Source organism: Asparagus officinalis, chromosome 10 (assembly GCF_001876935.1).
Source record: "Asparagus officinalis chromosome 10, Aspof.V1, whole genome shotgun sequence".
Lineage (NCBI taxonomy): Eukaryota > Viridiplantae > Streptophyta > Magnoliopsida > Asparagales > Asparagaceae > Asparagus > Asparagus officinalis.
Genome location: NC_033803.1, coordinates 6,523,212 through 6,541,151, shown reverse-complemented (window position 1 = coordinate 6,541,151; position 17,940 = coordinate 6,523,212). Strand labels below are relative to the sequence as shown.

The 17,940-nt window shown below is 37.8% G+C and overlaps 3 protein-coding genes across 5 annotated transcripts; 1 reads left to right on the top strand and 2 right to left on the bottom strand.

Moving 5' to 3' along the window:
- Nucleotides 142-564, top strand: LOC109826399 (scopoletin glucosyltransferase-like). The gene has a single exon (XM_020393432.1). The coding sequence runs from the start codon at nucleotides 142-144 to the stop codon at nucleotides 562-564; it is 423 nt and encodes a 140-aa protein (XP_020249021.1).
- LOC109826361 (UPF0481 protein At3g47200-like) lies at nucleotides 4,868-6,949 on the bottom strand. 3 transcript variants are annotated; one of them, XM_020393384.1, is made up of 3 exons: nucleotides 6,911-6,949; nucleotides 5,942-6,470; nucleotides 4,868-5,762 (listed from the first exon to the last, which is right to left on the bottom strand). In XM_020393384.1, exons 2-3 carry the CDS (start codon nucleotides 6,458-6,460, stop codon nucleotides 5,067-5,069), a joined length of 1,215 nt encoding a protein of 404 aa, XP_020248973.1. In that variant the 5' UTR covers nucleotides 6,461-6,470; nucleotides 6,911-6,949; the 3' UTR covers nucleotides 4,868-5,066. The 3 variants fall into 3 exon arrangements, with proteins under 3 accessions (XP_020248973.1, XP_020248972.1, XP_020248974.1); XM_020393383.1 differs by lacking the exon at nucleotides 6,911-6,949 and having other exon boundaries at nucleotides 5,942-6,892; XM_020393385.1 differs by lacking the exon at nucleotides 6,911-6,949 and having other exon boundaries at nucleotides 4,868-5,705; nucleotides 5,942-6,892.
- LOC109825427 (U2 small nuclear ribonucleoprotein A') lies at nucleotides 8,632-15,659 on the bottom strand. The gene is made up of 8 exons (XM_020392284.1): nucleotides 15,456-15,659; nucleotides 15,332-15,372; nucleotides 13,940-14,069; nucleotides 13,644-13,849; nucleotides 10,561-10,734; nucleotides 9,939-9,989; nucleotides 9,634-9,831; nucleotides 8,632-9,076 (listed from the first exon to the last, which is right to left on the bottom strand). The coding sequence occupies exons 1-8, from the start codon at nucleotides 15,535-15,537 to the stop codon at nucleotides 9,071-9,073; spliced, it is 888 nt and encodes a 295-aa protein (XP_020247873.1). The 5' UTR covers nucleotides 15,538-15,659; the 3' UTR covers nucleotides 8,632-9,070.

Genomic DNA, 17,940 nt, shown 5'->3' with positions numbered 1-17,940 from the left:
AGCCACTATCCTCATGACCCTCGGCAACGCCTCCTCCTTCGTCATTGCTGTCTCCGGCGTCAACCTCCTCACTGTCCCCTTCCCCTCCGTCCCCGACCTCCCCATGGAGTGCCAAAACCTCAATCGGCCACTACCCCGGTGATGCGCCTCACATTCATAGCCGTCGTCACCGCCCTCCGTGAGCCCTTCGACCGCGTCCTCGCCAACCTCTCCCCCGACTGCGTCGTCACCGACGTGTTCCTCTCGTGGACCGTCGACGCTGTCACCGAGCATGGAATTCCCATGCTCTCCTTCCAAGGGACGAGTGCCTTCACCAATTGCGCCTTTGACGTTCTTGGAAAGCTCAAGCCCCTCCAAACACTCCCGTCGAAGGCGGAGGACTTCGTCCTTACAGGTCTCCCTCACAAAATCAACCTGCTCAAGTCCCATATCGACTCGTCAGCTGACACCGATCCTAAAAAGGCTAGTATGTTTGCCTCGATTAAAGACCCCGAGCATAAGAGTTACAGCTTAATGCTCAACAGCTTCTATGAGCTTGAGTCTGAGTACATCAACCACTATTGAAACGTCATCGAGCAAAAGTCCTGACATATCTCGGATCCTCAGGTTCTTCAGCTGGCATTGGGCCTTGATATAAGGGAACGTATATTGCTAGGACACTGAATGGATGCAATAAAGGTGCTTGATAAAATGTCACACAAGAATGGTGTTGCTTAGAGATATGTTATACTATTAAAGCTTGAATTCATCAAAAGAAGCAGCTCAAATTACTATAGTTGATTGACTGTTAACGTTTACATGTTTTATGTTAAATATAATTTAGAAATTGTTAATTTTAAATTATGAGAGCGTAGTGTACCAAAAGATGAGATCAGGATAACATGTTATTTTTTGCAATTTATTTGTAATTTGTTAACAAATACCTTTATCCTGTTAACTATTAATCATTATCTGTTAACTGTTATTTATAAACTGTTAACTATAATGAATTATCTGTTAACTGTAATTTATAAATTGTTAACTATAATGAATTATCCGTTAACTGTTATTTGTAATTTGTTAGCTGTTATTTGTAATCCATTATTCGTTAACTGTCATTTACCGTTAACTGTTATTTGTAATCCATTATCAGTTAACTGTTATTTCGGGTCATATACATGTTAATATAGTTCTCATTTAACATGTTAAGTATAGTTCTCATATACACATTAATATAGTTCTCATTTAACGTGTTAACATGTTAACTATAACACGTTAATATAGTTCATTTACGTATTATAGTTATCCATTTACGTATTATAGTTCTCATTTAACGTGTTAACGGATTATGTTAACATGCTATGTATTATGAAGCAATTTTTCCTTTTAAAAACAAAATTTGTTGTCAAAACCGTAATTGTATGCCATGTGTACAAATGAGAATAATAAATCACCTTTACTCATTTCTAACAAAGCTCTAATTTCGTTCTTCACTTGCCCTAAACTCAAAAAACTAAAATTTTGTAAAAAAAATTGTTTCTCCTTCACTTCCTAATTAAGTTGATATTCTAGAATAACCCCCAAAATCAATAAGCCATGAAAAGTTAAAGATAAACTATATATATATATATGGAAAAACAAGCATAAAAACAAATCCAAATTAGTACAGAACAAACCATACAGGGATGAAAGAAAAGAGCAGAAAGTTAGAAACATCATATTAAAACACTTCAAGTTTGAAATACTTTACAGAAGTGCCGAATCGCCCTCTTAACAGAGGACTGACCTTGAAGAAATTGTGCCCCATCTACGATAGCGTTGGCTCTGCACAGTACTTCCGAGGATAAGACGGCTGCAGTCCAAAGAAGCGCTTTCTTCTTGTGAACACCACGACTACTACTTCAGTTTGCTAGAACCTCCAATACTTAATAGTTTATAGAATTATTAAAAGAAGAAGAAGACATGAGATTTCTTTTTTCTGTGTGTTTCAAATGATCAGAAGAAGGTCTTATATAAGGTTCATGAGAGACATAGATTTGAATTCCAGTTATTGCACGCAACGTTTGTAACGTCTGCAATAAAACCTATTCAATTCTTGTAACGTTTGTAACATACAAAACGTTCAGCTAGTTTTAAGTGAGCACATTCAAAACGTTTAAGCTCGTTTACAGCACAGCACATGCAAAAGAGCATGCGCCGGACCACGCACCCGGACCGCGCACCCGGACCGCATTTACATACCCTTAATTAGTTGGTCAATTTTGGCTCTTTAGTACCTTATATTTTGTAAACATGAAAATTTTCATCTTAAAGTTTCCATATAACATTCATATGTTAATTTTGGAGCTTTCTAACTATCAATATTTATTAAGTTACTATTAAAGTTACCCAAATTCTAATTCAAATGAATCATAATTCTATTTCAAAAATAGATTTTTTAAAGGAAAATTTGCTTCTAGGCCCAAAATTCAAATTTTAATGTGTCCCAGCCCCTCACATTTTTTTAATGTGTTGCAACCCTTTTTTTTGAAAAAATTGTGTCCAGGGCCCTCCATCATGATTCCAGCTCATGATTAGACATGTCAGCTCCTAAAATCCTAATTTTACCCTTTCTCTTTCTCATGTCAGCTCATCCCAACTCATGTTAACAATTATAGATAACATGTTAACTGTTATAGATAACATGTTAACTATTATAATTTCATAAATATGTTTTGAGCTCAATGTGTGAACTGTAATAGTTAACATGTTACCTATAATAGTTAACATGTTAACTATAATAGTTAACATGAGACGCGAAGTTCCTCGGGACGGCGCCGACGCCGGCGACGGAGCGGGGGAGGGGGCTGAGGGGGACCGGAGGAAGAGGAAGGAGGTGTAGGAGGGAGGTTTGAGCGGGCGAGGGAGGCGAAGCTGGGGAGGGAGGCGGGAGAGGGGATTGAGGGGGATCGGGAGGAGGTGGGGGAGGGATAGGGGAGGAAGCGGAGCAGGGGAGGGAGGGGAGGGAGGCGGGGGAGGGAGGGAGGGGGCTGAAGGGGACCGGAGGGAGGAGGAGGGAGGTGTAGGGAGAGGGTAAAATAGGGATTTTGGAGGAGGTTCATTGGAACTTGGGGAAAGAGGCCTGACATAAATTTTTTTCAAATTATAGGGGCTGCAGCACATTAGGAGAAGTTTTGGGGGGGGGGGGGCACATTTAAAACTTGAATTTTAAGGCCTTGAAGCAATTTTTCCATTTTTAAAAGATTTAACAATGAATTCAACAAACTTAATAGAGAAATAACTATAAGAATAGCATATAATATTATATGGGAACTTTTGAATAAAAATATCACGTTTGCAAAAATAGGGTATTAATATACCAAATTTTACCAACTCGTGGTATATAAATGCTACGATATACAACTAAAGGTATATAAGTGCCAATAGTGTGAAACTATAAGACATTTAAGTGTCATTTAGCCTTCTTTAATATATAATTTTAGCTTTACTTGTTCACTTTCTGTTATTACTCTCGATGATAACCAAATAGAACAATAAGAAAGTATGTGCAACATCGTTTACCACCTCAACCTTCTCTCTTTCTACTTTCTATCATCCAAATAAGATTTTGCAAAATAAAAAAATAATAAGAAAGTACCTCCTTGAGAAAGCACTTCTCTTTTTTTCCCCTCTTTTCATTAATTTTTCGAAATATGACCAGTTGGTAGAAGGGTATTAGAGACATTGTTATGTTCTAATCTAATACCACTTTATAATGTCAAGATCCAAATATGAGATAGGTATCATAAGTGTTATTAATATACTAAACCAAATATATTATTAAAATTTTAACTCACTATAATCTCATATATTATTATATCTCATGGCGATAGTAAGTTACATTAATTCCAGTATAAAAATAAGTCCCCAATTCAAACATGGCTTAAATTTTCTTTTATATTAAGGTTAAGTAATTTTTTTATTTTGCCTAAAACACCCTTTTATAATCATTTTCGGTGACAGTTTAATTTAAAAATCCCCAGTGCTTTTTCCTTCCTTTAGAAGCTACATTTTACATAACTTGCGTTTTCCCCCCTCTTTTTTTTTTTTGAGAAAAAGGATGGACTACCACAAAGGTAATACAGCCAGCTAAATTAATAAAAAATGGTTGTTACATAAAAAATACACACCCCCAACCAAGAGTGAGTATTATAGTCCATATCAGAAGCTACAGAGAATGAAAAACAACACCCCTCTGAACATAACCATGGATCTCCAACAAGGGGAATATCATAATAAGTTCTAACAAAAACCAAAAACATAACGGTTCACAATGGAACAGAGTTCTAAAGGATAAAAAAACAAAAACATCACTGAACCATTTGTAACTCATTCTAACTGCTCCAGCAACTTGAATTCTTCAATATTTTGGCCATCAATTTCCTCCTCGAAATCAAAGTATGAAGACATTGACTCGGAGTTGACAGGAGCAAAGCTATCTGATAGAAATTTTTTGAGATTGTTCGTAAGAATAATGTATTTAATTTAAGATTGAGAACGCTGTTGCTAGTTTCATTGGTCCTGATGCACATCAAAGCGTTTGGAAATTTTTGCGGATGAAAGTTGTGAGTGTTGAACACTAGTAAATATGGCCAAAATTTTGGCGAGCAACAGTCATGCCAACAACGTGTTTGTGATAATGACTCAATGAACGAAATGGTCATTTTACTGGCAATTGTTTTGCTGGCCAAAGTTTACATGGCCGTTCACGTTTCCCGATTCACCTCCATCTATATTCACCTCAGAATTGAGTCGATATTTCCTTGGAGAGGAGCCTGATTATGTGAGAATCACGGTCCCACTCACCCTCACTCCAATTATCTCTCTCTTCCTTAACCAATGTCTTTATAATAAAATGCTTTTTCTGTTTATATTCAAAACAAATCATAATTGCTCATTAAGTGATCACAGATGATAACACTCTCTAGTACAAATGTTGCAGGAAGGAAGAGAATTGATAAGTCACAATCATAAAGAAGAGAATAGAAGATAACATTCTTGTACGAATGTTGCAGCATCTACTTCGATGTATCAACAATTCAACTAGATCAAGAGCTTTTGTAGTAAGCCATGATTGAGTAGGTTGTCTGGAGAATCGTCAGAACCAAGAGGAGGAATGCTGCCAAAAGCGAGATAAAAACCCAAGGGTTGCTAAGGTAAGTCTGGATGAAAACTGCACGCCACTTATGCCACCTCCTATTGCAATAATTTTCGATGTCCTTGTTCACGTTCACAGTGTCATGGATCTTATCCAAGAGCGGCAATCCCTTGGTGAGGCGATTGAAGAACGAAGCGATTTCGCTGTCGCTTCCTGTCGTGGAGGCGATTATCTTTTTCTTCCTGAGTAGAGCCACATCTTCATCCTTGTCGATGATATTATCCATAAATAAGACAAAGGAACTAACTGCAGTGCCCACACCTCTGTGTATATGCTCGTAGGCGATGTAGTTGAGGAAGATGTTCTCAATGTTGCTGTGGCACATGATATTAGGGAGCCTGAGGACTCCATTTGTGAAGCTAATATCACTGTAACAAACGGTTTGAGCTTTCTCAAAGGTCACCCCTGCTTGGAAGAGTTCTGTGGCTGGGCGAACGATCAAGTCATGGTCGTGCATGTAGTTACCTATGGCCGTCATATTCTTCTTTGAAACGTCGAGCAAGTGGTGGCCCATTCCTCTGATGGTTTTCTGATCTGAGTAAAAAATGTCATCACAACCTCTTATGAAGTTCTCGGTATCTTTGAGCTGTTGACCAGTCATTTATTAGTTCAAAAAACTAGCAGAGGTTAGATTCTACCAGAGTACCATGTTTTTATTTCTATTTCAGATTCTAAAGAGTGATGACAACCGAAAAATTCTCAACTAAATTAAGGGCCGAAGTAGGAGAATGTCAAAAATCAGTTTGCAAGAGGCGACCAGGTTACCTCGTGACCACCTACTTCAATCAAAATAGCAAGAACAAGGAGTGGCAACTGGTTTTCAAGCCTTCGCATGTCCATCCAGTTTGCACGATTCATGTATCGCCTCCAGAGCTTCACATTGTCCCAAATGAATATTTCAAGAAAGAAGCATCCATCAAGGATCATCAGCTCCAAGAACTTATCCTCGTCTGTCCACGGCTCCTCCAGGCCTTCGTACGAGTCCATGAGGTCCAATACCGAGGGCCTCAGTGCCTCCGCTACCTGAGCCAGCGTCTTATTTGACCGCGAAAGGTAGGCGGAGAGAGCCAGGCGCTTGTGGCACTCCATGGGCTTGAGGTGGTCCTTGCCGTGGTGATACGGCCCAAAGGAGACGAGCTGGGGTGTGTAGGCCCCCTCGTTGAGGTCTCTAAGGATCTTCGGCACCCTGTAGATGCAGTGCTTCTTCTTTCTCTCGATCTCAACTGCAGGGTTGATTCTGTCGAGCTCAGATTGCAAGTCGAGCCATTGATCCTTCTCTCCCATATTTCGTTCTCTTTGACATGGAAATGGTGTTGTCAATTAGAGATGAATTAATAGAAGAGAGAGACATTGTATGTCTTTTTCACATTCAAAATTAAAATAATATAAAAAAATAAAAAAATTTACGGGTTAGTTTTTTACTTCACTCTTCTTCCTTGTACATGCTAATTTGACATATTGATCTATTAAATTCTTTGAGAATTTTTTTCTTTCACTGCAAAAGCCTAATTCTGAATTGGTCTAAGATGCTATTTACGAACTATCTCATGAATCAGGAAAAAGAAAACCTTGCCCAAAGTAGATAAAAATCTCCAGTATCAAGCATTTTGGAGACTATGTATGGTCACTCTCTGACTCAAGACAACTAACTTGAGATACTATCTGGTGCAAATATAATGAGAAATTGAGTAATCTAAAAGTAACACGATGAACGTACAGCAGACGGAAACGAACCTTTGCTCGCGGAATCAACTTTTATCCACGACAACAAGCCTTTGCTCTTTTGATGGCTCAGGAGTGCAGGTTTCTATATATGGACCATTGGAGGCTGCCTAGTGAAGCAGTGCATCATATTCTTGGACTCTTTAGGGTTAAAATAAGAGCATCCAAATTCTGAAGTAGAGAGCAAAGTATCCATACAAAACTTGCTGTGTTTTCCTGCGAGATACCTCGCTAGTATAGTTTAGTATAATATAATAAGCATGTTGATAATAACTCTATAATAATTATATTTAATATATTATGTTAGATATTATATTAACACATTCTTAAACTCAAAACCAAAACACCACACTTAAAAACACCTAAAAGGTGTTTTGAAATAAGTATTTTGTTTTAAGTTTGAAGATGATTTAGCTCAAAAAACACCATGGCTTCCAAACGCATGGTGTTTTTTATTTTTGGTAAAAACACCATGAAAATAAGTAAAACACCATGATATCTAAACAGAACTTTATCTTTTAAAGCTCCATTTTAAAGAGTTAGCACTCCTTGAGTTATGCATAAATAGATTATAAGCTCACATACACAAGGTAGATTTTATCAAGAAAAATGACTATTTTATCCATACAAAATTTATAAAACTTTCATGAGAAAAGTAAAAATTTTACCGAAAAACTAACATGTATCGCTTAAAAGATTTTAAAAATAAGCTTACACCAAACACCCGGGAGGTGTGAACCAAGGCGGCTTTGACGGGCCTCGAAGATGCACGTTTATCTTATCTTTTCGTTTGATATGCAATACATTTTTGTGCATTCGGGTTTATCTAAGTGTCTTCGTATACGTTTACGTCAAAGTAAGAAATTTTACCAACTCATGGTGTATAAATGCTACGAAATACAACTAAAGGTACATAAGTGCTAATAGCGTGAAACTATAAGGCATTTAAGTGCCATTTAGCCTTCTTTAATATAATTTTAGTTTTACTTGTTCTCTTTCTGTTATTACCTTTGGGTGATAACCAAATAGAACAATAAGAAAGTATGCACAACATCATTTAACTCCTCAACCTTCTCTTTTTCTACTTTTTATCATCCAAATAAGATTTTGCAAAATAAAAAAGTAATAAAAAAGTACCTCCTTGGTATGAGAATGGAGATTGCGTTGGTTCTACGCGAGAGGTTCTACGCGAGAGGTTCTCAAATTTCAATTATGGAAACGTATCGGACTCGGAGTCGGTTCGTTTGGGTCAATAGCCGTTGCCAATTTCTTTCTCTCTTTCTTTCTTTTTTACTTAAAAATTACTTGTGGATAATCATGATTTATATATATGATTTTCATTTTATTCGAGTATTATCTATATATAAATAAATTATTTGAAGAATAAATTAAAATCAAAATATCAATATTGCTCATATGAATTGATCTCATTATTGAAATATTTGACACAATCATTAAATTTTAATAAGAAATGGCATACATGTTTACGGATGGAACCGTAAAATTACCATAAATAATCACTTCGCTTTATTTCGATTTAACTTGTAGAACGAAAGAAACGGACCAGATTGTCACTTTAAAAACCAAACAGTGTTTCTATATGAATCCTTCAAAAGTTGAGGAGATTTCTTGTAATTTATACACAAATTATCCTATTAACTAGGAAGTTGAAGAAGAGATTTCTCCATGCCCAAAAAAATAAAATAAAAATAAAAAATAATAGTGAAGAGATCGATTACCATCACATCTCCTTGGAATTTATACTAATCAGTCAGAAAACTTGGAATGTCAGCAAAATTCAAAAGCTAACATAAACATCCTAAACAGATTTAGCCTGCGGAAACTAGATTATAACATGTTTGATATATAATATACAGCGCATTCGATGTTGTTACCATCACCATCTCCTGCAGTAATTCGCAGCACAATATTACAAAATGCTGAGAGACTCGTGAGTTGCCGTAACAGGCTTAATTTCGAAAAGATAGTTGATGGTTCTAAATAAGATAATGCGATGCCAAAATATTGCTGTCTTTGACGAACTTGACCAAAAAGCTTCAGAAAAGACCTCAAGAATCTAATACAAGCCGGTTGAGAAGAAAATCTATTAAGAACCTTTCCACTCTCTACGGAGTATATTGATCGAACGAGCCGATAGCGCACTGCAATAGCCTAATCCTGTAAAAGAGAGGGATGAGACGACAACAAGTTCAGTTGAGTGTTTCCAAAGATGTTTCAACTGTTGCACATAAATTCACACATACTGATTGAACATAAGAAATGGCACAAGGATACTTCGTCTTTGGCTCACATCCAAATAACATCATAAGAAGTTCATATCATTTTTCCTTTATATTGTCTAGAACCATTCTGAACAACACTAAGCTATTCCTAGAAAGGTAAACCAGAAATTCAGAAAGGTTTCATTTGAAACAATCAGGAAAAAGAGGCAAAACTGACTTTTTCTGACCTTTAACTCTTTACATATGTAACATAACTAAGTAGTTACAAAGATCAAATTGTACTAAGAGCATGGCTGCGTATCCAACCACACAGGTGCTGCTTGAAAATTTTCATATATGGAATGAACTTTACAGCCTTTAGATTGTCAAAAAAAGGATCTGAACTTGAAGAGAGGAATTAAGACTAGGTTGAGGCAGAAAGACAATGAGCAATGAGCATAATTGAGAAATCAGAAGAGAGAACAATTAATATTGTCCTAACTGAAGTATCACCTGCTCAATAGGCACAGGGCCATCATTCTCTTGTTTCTGGTCTTCTTTGCTTTCATTTTGTTCATTCTTTTGATCCTTGTCAGATTGATCGGGACCATCAGCGTCCATCTTGTCATCTTTGGCCGTAACCGAGGCCATGTCCGTATCATTCTGGCCTGGAATAACAAAATCCGAAGGAATCTGGCCTGACTGCAAAGCCTGAGCAAGCCAAACTGATTTTTAGCCTTGAAACAGGTTTAACAGGGGAAGTATTGGAAAATAACAGAGAAAGATGCAGAAAGCTGCTTTTCTCTGCATAAAAATACCTTTTCCAGCCTAGCAACTTCCTCGAGTGTTTGAGCGTTCACAATTGCAGCCTGAAGATACCATAGAAATAGGAAATTATCATTAATCGTAACTGATGATACCATAGAAAATTTTTCATTAGACAAGAAATAACTGTCTAGTACCTATAATGATGACTAGACCAGAGATCTTACAACATGAATGGTTGAATAGAAATAAGTCATAAGACTCATAACTAAGAACACTAAACAAAGCAAAGAAAGAAGATTTAAGTTCAAGAACTTCAAGCACAATTAGACAAGAGAGGACAAGTGCAGCCTGAGGTAGAGATACATATCAAGGAAAAGAGGCACATGGATTCAAATTTTCAAAACAAAAGTCATCTAAAATGGCAAAACATGTTTCTTACCAACTGCACGCATAGTTTAAGTTTCTTGTGAGACTATCCATACAAATAACTTGATCAGATCAGATGTAATCAACTCAAATATAATGTCTCTATTTCATAGCTGCCTCAGTTATATTATCAATTCGATACAAGATTATACAGACAAAGCAAACTGTAACTTACAGAAAACAGAAAATTCAAGAAAATTTATCAAATTACGACAAAAGAGAGACGGGTACAAATACTATGCATACCTTAATAGCTGTAATCTGCTCTGGCGTGGGCGCCACAACCTTAGGAGCTTGCTCTATTTTTGAAACATCCGTTGCATCTGGAACCTCACCAGGAGTAAATGTCTTTGCAGGCACCTTTTTGGCCTCCTCCTCTGCTTCCTTGGACGCAAACAATTTTGCTGCTTCATCCCTTTCCTATTATTGACAAAATATTTATCCTTTGAAGCCTGATATAATGTTATCGAAAGTGAAACAGAAAAAAATGCAAAACAATTAACGGCATCAATAAACCTGAACTGCTATGCTTTTGCATTAACAAAAACAGGAATCATCTGAGTAGGAATGCTCAATATTTACCTATAAATTATATAATGTGAACAAAATGGAAATGAATAGAAAAGTTCACATATTACGGAGGAAGGGAATCACATAAATAGATATAGTTAGATTGCTTAGATTAAAGTCATTTCAAATGTCTGATGTGTGCGAAGAGCACAAAACAGAAGCAAATGCATTATCAAGCCATTTATGTAAAATGAGAAAATCAAAGGTTGTGACATAATCATGAGGCATATAGATGTCCTGGAAAACAATAAACAAACCAAACATAATCACCAACATTAAAAAGAAAGCAAAGGAAGCCGTGAAGAGAGAAATAACTTAGTTATCACCAATAAGCATCCATTTAAAACAATATGACAAAAGTTAATTTAGATTGAGTTTGTGAGGAAGTTAGGAATTAAGAGACATTATCACATATATGATAGCAATAACATAAATAAAATCCCACTCAAATAACTTAGTCTTAACCAAATTCCATTAACATATTTTTTCCAATTATTTTTTCAAGAATTATTATTCAAGAAGCCTCGTTCAAAAAATCCTAAAAATCCTATGTGTCGAGACCTCATCTACTTTACTTATAAAATGCATTGTCCACATAAAAAATTGAGTAACTTGGTTCCATTTGAGAGCTTCGCTTCAGTTATGTCCTTGATAAACTCATAAAAGACAACCTTGACAAATGGTGCAAATGCAACAATAACAACACAGCCTTTATCTCAAACTTTCGTGGTTTTCAAATTTTGAGGACATGTCTTGTTTTCTCTGGAACAAAATCAAAGATCTATAGGAATAATTTGATTGTTATTAGAGGTTGATCTTTAATTTCTTCTTTATCTATTTATTTAATGTTCCAATATTGTTTGACATGGGTTCATGATTACATTTCTGATACCACTTAATTTAAGAAGGTTCTTGGTGCACTAACTTCTCGAGAATCTAAAGGTAAGGTTCATGTGAATAAAGGAAAAAGTGCAAAATAAGCCTACATAAGAGGGGGGGAAAAGAGACAAAAAACATGACTTCTACATATATCTCACTTGGGACTTGTGAAAAATGGGAGGAAATTCTGAAATGAAGAGAAACTTATAATAGACAATGTTCAAACTCGAGTTGAAGATGTCCAGCAAGATCAACCAAGATCCGCCGAGCTCCCTTGAAGAAGATCTAGGCTCTGGCAAGCTTTAAGCATTGATCCCAAAGCTTTTAGTAAGATAAAATATAAGCAAGATGAAAATCTTTTTTTGAATATTCTTCACATATTTTTCCTTTCCTCCTTAGTCCTTCCTATTTTTAAGGTGACTAAGCAATTGAGAAGATCCTTATTTTTATATTAGTTTTCGAGCTACCATGTTCCTTTATGTGCATAGTATATTTCCTATTAATATGATTGGGCATTTTGCATCTAATTCGCAAAAAGGAGACAGTCATGGCTAGGGAAAGTAGACCACACTTTTTTCCCCTTTTAGCTGCCACTTATTGTACCATATCTCCAAGAAGAAACATAAAAACAACAAAAAATGTGGGACCCAAGCTGTTGTCTTAATTAGATATGACAAGTCCAAATCCTTGATAGAAAATATGTCGGACAAACAACTTTTGTGATTGTAAAATAGACACGAATACAGAGTATATCTCTCCCGAAAGAAACAAGCTAACCCATAAGTTCACAAAATTCACAAAACAGGCTAAACCACAAGGCGATCAAATTCACATGAACACTTGATGAATTTAACTTATTATCTCTCACATGGCTATTGTTAAAAGTAGTGTATTAGCAAAATCTCAATCCTCAAAATAGAACATCTTAGAAGACTTGCATATGGATAAACATTTCAGGAGCACACCCATTATCCAAGGCAGTAACTCAACTGAACGTTAAAGGAATCAAAATCTAAGATCTAAGGCCACATACATAAGGAATAGAATAGAATCATAGATTGCACACACATAATGTGTGCATTTACATGTATCCGTTGCTGTATTTGATGTGTGGATGTCTCTGTGTGGAGAGAGAGAGAGGTAAAGCTGGGTATGTTTCAAGAGTATTAACAGTAGTATCATGGACGCTCATCCCTATATATCACATGGTGGAGCTTCCAGATGAAAGTGCACACAGATGGTCGTGAGTGCTACAGCAGTCGCCAACGTAATACATAGTGGCTCAAAAAATCTGTACATTTACTAATGTGCCCTCAATCGACATGAAACACTAAGGCATATACAAATGATATCTAAAACTTTGAATCTTGGCTATATGAAACTAATATTATATAACAGATCACTACTACTGTGTGAAAGCTTCATTCTGTGGAGGTGGAATTATTTGGTTCTGTGTGGATGTGAAATTATTTGGTTTGTTGAGGGAAGAAGGTGCAGAGTCAGAGGTTCACATATTTTGGCAGTATTGAAGTACAGTTGTCATGTAATGGGCAGCACGGTATGTAACTAACAAAAAGTACTAACATTTATGCAGTGTCTCTGAATATCACAATCACCATAAATATATCTGTAAAGTGAAACACTGAAACTCTTATATGTGCCGAAATGTAGTTATGATTATGATATATATTTCCTTGTATTTATACAGATAGGTCCAAATAAAGCAAAATGCTCCAGCCCAGGGGCAGTATGGACAAAACAAGGTTCTTCAAGACAGATACTACTGATGTAGCTAATATTTATAGATTATTACAAGATGCAACAAATAGACCAAAAAAATATATGTAGAAGCTTTTATTGCAGTTGGAGAAAAGGCTCACCCTTTGTTTAACTTTCCTGAAATCTAGCAACCGCAAGCCTTTTAATTTGTGGATCACATAAAGACGATAATTTGGTTTCTTTGTGATGTTATTGTCCAGTAAACTAAGGGTCTGTAGCTTGGGAAGAGATGCAAGTGGATCGATCTCTACCAAATTGACAAGACGGTTGTTTGTAAGAACCAAAGTGTGCAATTTAGGCAAGTACTCTGCAATAACACAAGAATTAACACATCACGACATGATAGTAAGTAAAATATATTTATCATCTAATCTTTTTAAGTTCCAACTTTCCGTACCTCCAATGTTGGGGTTGATACGGGTAATTCTGTTATTGTTAATCAGCAACGTGCCAAGACGATTCAAGTAAGGGAAATTTTCAAGCTTAACAATCTCATTGTCAGACAAATCTATGGTATCAAACTGGTCCTGCAAAGGCCAAAAGGTATGCATATAGGTAAAAAAACAGTGATTAAAATGCACTACCTATTATAAAAAATAACAGATTATACCTACTTAGGCAAAAGAAGCACAGTCTACAGCGTAGTGGAAAAAGAAGGAAGGAAAATTACAAGATAACCACTCATTTAGTTAAAGGACTTCCAATTCAAGGTAATACAGCTAAATAACTAGTTCATAAAAGTTGACATTTTTAAAGGTGACCCTAAAATATTAGGTCTATATAAAACATGGTAAAAAAGATGAATCTGGACACACAGAACAAAAGTGCCCCTTGTTTCAAAGACAAGAAGACAAGGTTATTCACATTTAATTTGATGGTTAAAATCAATTCAAAAACTAGTCCGTGATAATTTTGACGGTTACCCACAGAGGAAATCGAGATGTTCCCCATAACTGCACTTAATATGTGCAAGTATTTATGTAATTTCATATGATTTCGTCTTAGCATGAAAACATGACACAGATGATGAAGCAGAAAGATCAGATGATGGAGCAAAATGACCTATAAGTTTTTGGGTAGATATAAATTCATACACGCGCGCGCATATTCATTTGGTACTTCATAAAACGGTACAAGGCAAGAAAGTTGTTCTTAAGCCTTCATGGACCTAGAACACATCTATCATCATTATATCCTCATTATACACAGTACGCACAACAATAAGAATGGAGCTTTGGAAGTAGCTCAATTGGGATAAATTAAGAATCAAATGAGATGGTATGAACACGCTGGTGCCTTGGGCACAAAATATAGGGTAAGAAAATGTGTGCATCAATAGAATGAGGTCCGCGATAGCTCAATCAGGATAAAATGAGTCTGATGGAGGTGGTTCGAGAATGTGAGAAATCTCCAACTAGAAGTACCAGGATTCTAATTGATGGAGTGACAGGAAAAAGGGATGGACCTAAAGTAAACATTAGACTGAGGCAATAATGAAAGGCGCGTTAGGCATTGATTCAATAATATATATATATATATATATTTTGTTACTGTTGCCATCAGACATATGGAGATCATTTAATTAATAACATTCAATAATAACATTTTAATGGGGTTCAATGGGGGCAAATTGATCTAATGACCCATGTTCCGCCTCTTTTAATCAAAAAAAAAAAATCGACTCCTACAAACGAACTTTCGAGAAAAGACAAGTTTTTCCAGACCTAGGTCAGCGAGTATTTCTTACTACGATCAAGCAACTGAAAGCGGTTTAGGGTTTTTAAGTTACCTCAGTAGCGCCCAAGTTCTCGATAACAGCGATCTTGTTCCCTAAATCCCAAAATACAACACCATATTAAATCTCCGAGGAAAACGAATGGCCAGGGTTTAGGGTTCTGAGTGGGGTTTTGTACCTCGGAGGTCGAGCTCGCGCTCTTTGATCGCGTTGAAGAAGTGAGGGCTCTTCCATACCAAATCCGCCGTCAGCCTCACCATTGCTGCTCTCACTGCGGCCGCTGGTTTTCTGAGGGTTTTCTTTTGCTCTTTGAACCCTAGCGAGGAGCTCTCGGATTCGGGCTCGAAAAGGGAAGACGAAAGACGACGGGGATTAATGAGCTCGGGCTCGGTTCGGATCTAACCTGATCTCGAACCAGAGCAAACCCTAGTTTGGGCGAACGGGTCAAACTTCATTTTCAGCGGGTTTTGGGTATAAACCCGTTAAAGAGATTGGATATGTTTAGCTTTACCCCTTCTTTTGAATACTGATAATACCAAGGATAGAAGGTAGGGGAGAACCTATTCTCTTTGGATACAGAGATGTGGTAAAATATCTGAATCTGTATATGAAATATTCTGAATATATGTGTAGGCTGTCTAAAAATCACAATAGATAGCTTATCCCCCATCAAACACCGATGATGTAAGTTACAATCTGACGACTTCCAGAAGACTACAATTTGAAGACTTTCACATAGATCGCTGAAGGTTATAATCTGACGACCTTCACGACAACCGATGAGAGCTCTAGTTCAACAGCATTCACAATCAACATCGGGAGTTACAATCTGACGACTCTCATATTCTCAAGGAGCCAAGACGAAGATTACAAGACAATGATCTTTGCAACGCAATGACAAAGGCAAGACGCGGAGGTCCTCCCCGTGTATCAACATCTCATATTCTCAAGGAGCCAAGACGAAGATTACAAGACAATGATCTTTGCAACGCTATGACAAAAAGAGATTACTTGGTGATAATCTCTGCAAGGCAAGACGCGGAGGTCCTCCCCGTGTTACAACATCAAAACGCCAGGGTCAAACCTCGCGTTTCAACATCAAAACGCCATGGTCGAACCCCGCGTTACAACATCAAAACGCCAGGGTCGAACCCCGCGTTTCAACATCAAAACGCCAAGGTCGAACCTCGCGTTTCAACATCAAAACGCCAAGGTCGCACCCCGCGTTACAATATCAAAACGCCAGGGTCGAACCCCGCGTTTCAACATCAAAACGCCAGGGTCGAACCTCGCGTTTCAACATCAAAACACCAAGGTCGAACCCCGCGTTACAAACAGGCGAAACGCGAGCGACCCTCGCGTTCATCAATGTTCAGCCAACACCCAACCTCGCGTCTCAATCCTAAGACGTGAGGTTAGGGTCCTGAACGCCAACGTGGTCGTTTGACTCATTCAACATGAGTTGAACGGTTCTAAAACCGTTGCCCACGATTTGGGGGCGGTTACATCCCACTTAGGAGAGATTTAAGGGGCGGTTTCACCCCCTTAATCCTCTATAAATAACTGAAGATCAATTCAGTTCAGGCCCCTTTTTTTCGGTGGGATTTTCTTGGCTTGAATCGACCATTGAAGGTTTTGCTTGGAGCTGAGAATTGGCAGCAAGAGGGGAAATCATTGGGCAAACTTCGGAGGAGATCAGCATCATCTTCCAACGAAGATCATCTTCAACTTCAGCAACAGGGAGCCTCTAGCCTTGGCTTATTAACCGATCTTCGGTTCAAATCAACTCTTTTACAGAGTTCTTCTAAACTCGTTCTGAGTTCTCAAACTTGCCACGCAAGTTCTCCACAACGTCAAATCGTGAGGAGAAGACATCGTTCCAGTGAATCAAGACGTGCGGATCGTCAACGGAGAGCAAACTCGACGCAAGCATTCGAGGGAGGCACAGTGAATCAAGACGTGCGGATCGTCAACGGAGAGCAAACTCGACGCAAGCATTCGAGAGAGGCACTCCATCGCCACCGTGAAGAACCCAGTTTTAAACAAAGGGGAAAACCAAATTCGTTTTCCTCTCTTTTGTAATCAAGTTGTAACCGAGATCAAAGGAATCAAAAATCACATTTTCTTTATTCTCTTCATTGCAATTTTCAACAACTGTCGAAACTCTCGTGGTAGAGTTTGATCAAGCCAAGTTTGAGGAGGCTATCTCTTCCGGATCCCTTAGCCCCAAGGCTATGCGCAAGATCCACAAAGTCTCCAAGGAGAATAAATCTCTAACTGTTGCTGGAGTGCCGAAGAAAGTCCTCTCCTTTGGCCGCAATTTGTCGACCAGTCACTCTGCTTCAGGAGCGAGCTTAGCCTCAGCCGAACTCGCCCAGCGAGTTGAATGTCCCACATCCGCGTCAACACGATGTGCTTCAGGCCATAAACGGCTTAGAGAGGAAACGAGCTCCATAAACGCCGATGATGCCTCTGCAAAAGCCTTAAAACAGGCCAAGAAGAACGCTGCTCGGCGAAGAAGAAGGTCTCAGCGACGAGCACAACTTCGAGAAAGTCGATTCTCCAACCAACGCGAACTTCGCGTTCGTGAGCCCAAACGCGACCCTGAGCCCAAACATGAGCTTCGCGAGAACCAGACTGAACGCGGCCCTCAATGGCGCGTT

What these genes read in the sequence shown, in the direction of transcription:
- LOC109825427 (XM_020392284.1), bottom strand. Translation starts at nt 15,537, where the DNA reads ATGGTGAGGCTGACGGCGGATTTGGTATGGAAGAGCCCTCACTTCTTC. An exon ending in TATCAACCCCAACATTGGAG is followed by an intron (nt 13,850 to 13,939) that starts GTACGGAAAGTT and finishes GTGTTATTGCAG; the next exon opens with AGTACTTGCCTAAATTGCAC. An exon ending in AAGTTGCTAGGCTGGAAAAG is followed by an intron (nt 9,832 to 9,938) that starts GTATTTTTATGC and finishes TGGCTTGCTCAG; the next exon opens with GCTTTGCAGTCAGGCCAGAT.
- LOC109826361 (XM_020393384.1), bottom strand. Translation starts at nt 6,460, where the DNA reads ATGGGAGAGAAGGATCAATGGCTCGACTTGCAATCTGAGCTCGACAGA. An exon ending in TTGAAGTAGGTGGTCACGAG is followed by an intron (nt 5,763 to 5,941) that starts GTAACCTGGTCG and finishes ACTGGTCAACAG; the next exon opens with CTCAAAGATACCGAGAACTT.
- LOC109826399 (XM_020393432.1), top strand. Translation starts at nt 142, where the DNA reads ATGCGCCTCACATTCATAGCCGTCGTCACCGCCCTCCGTGAGCCCTTC.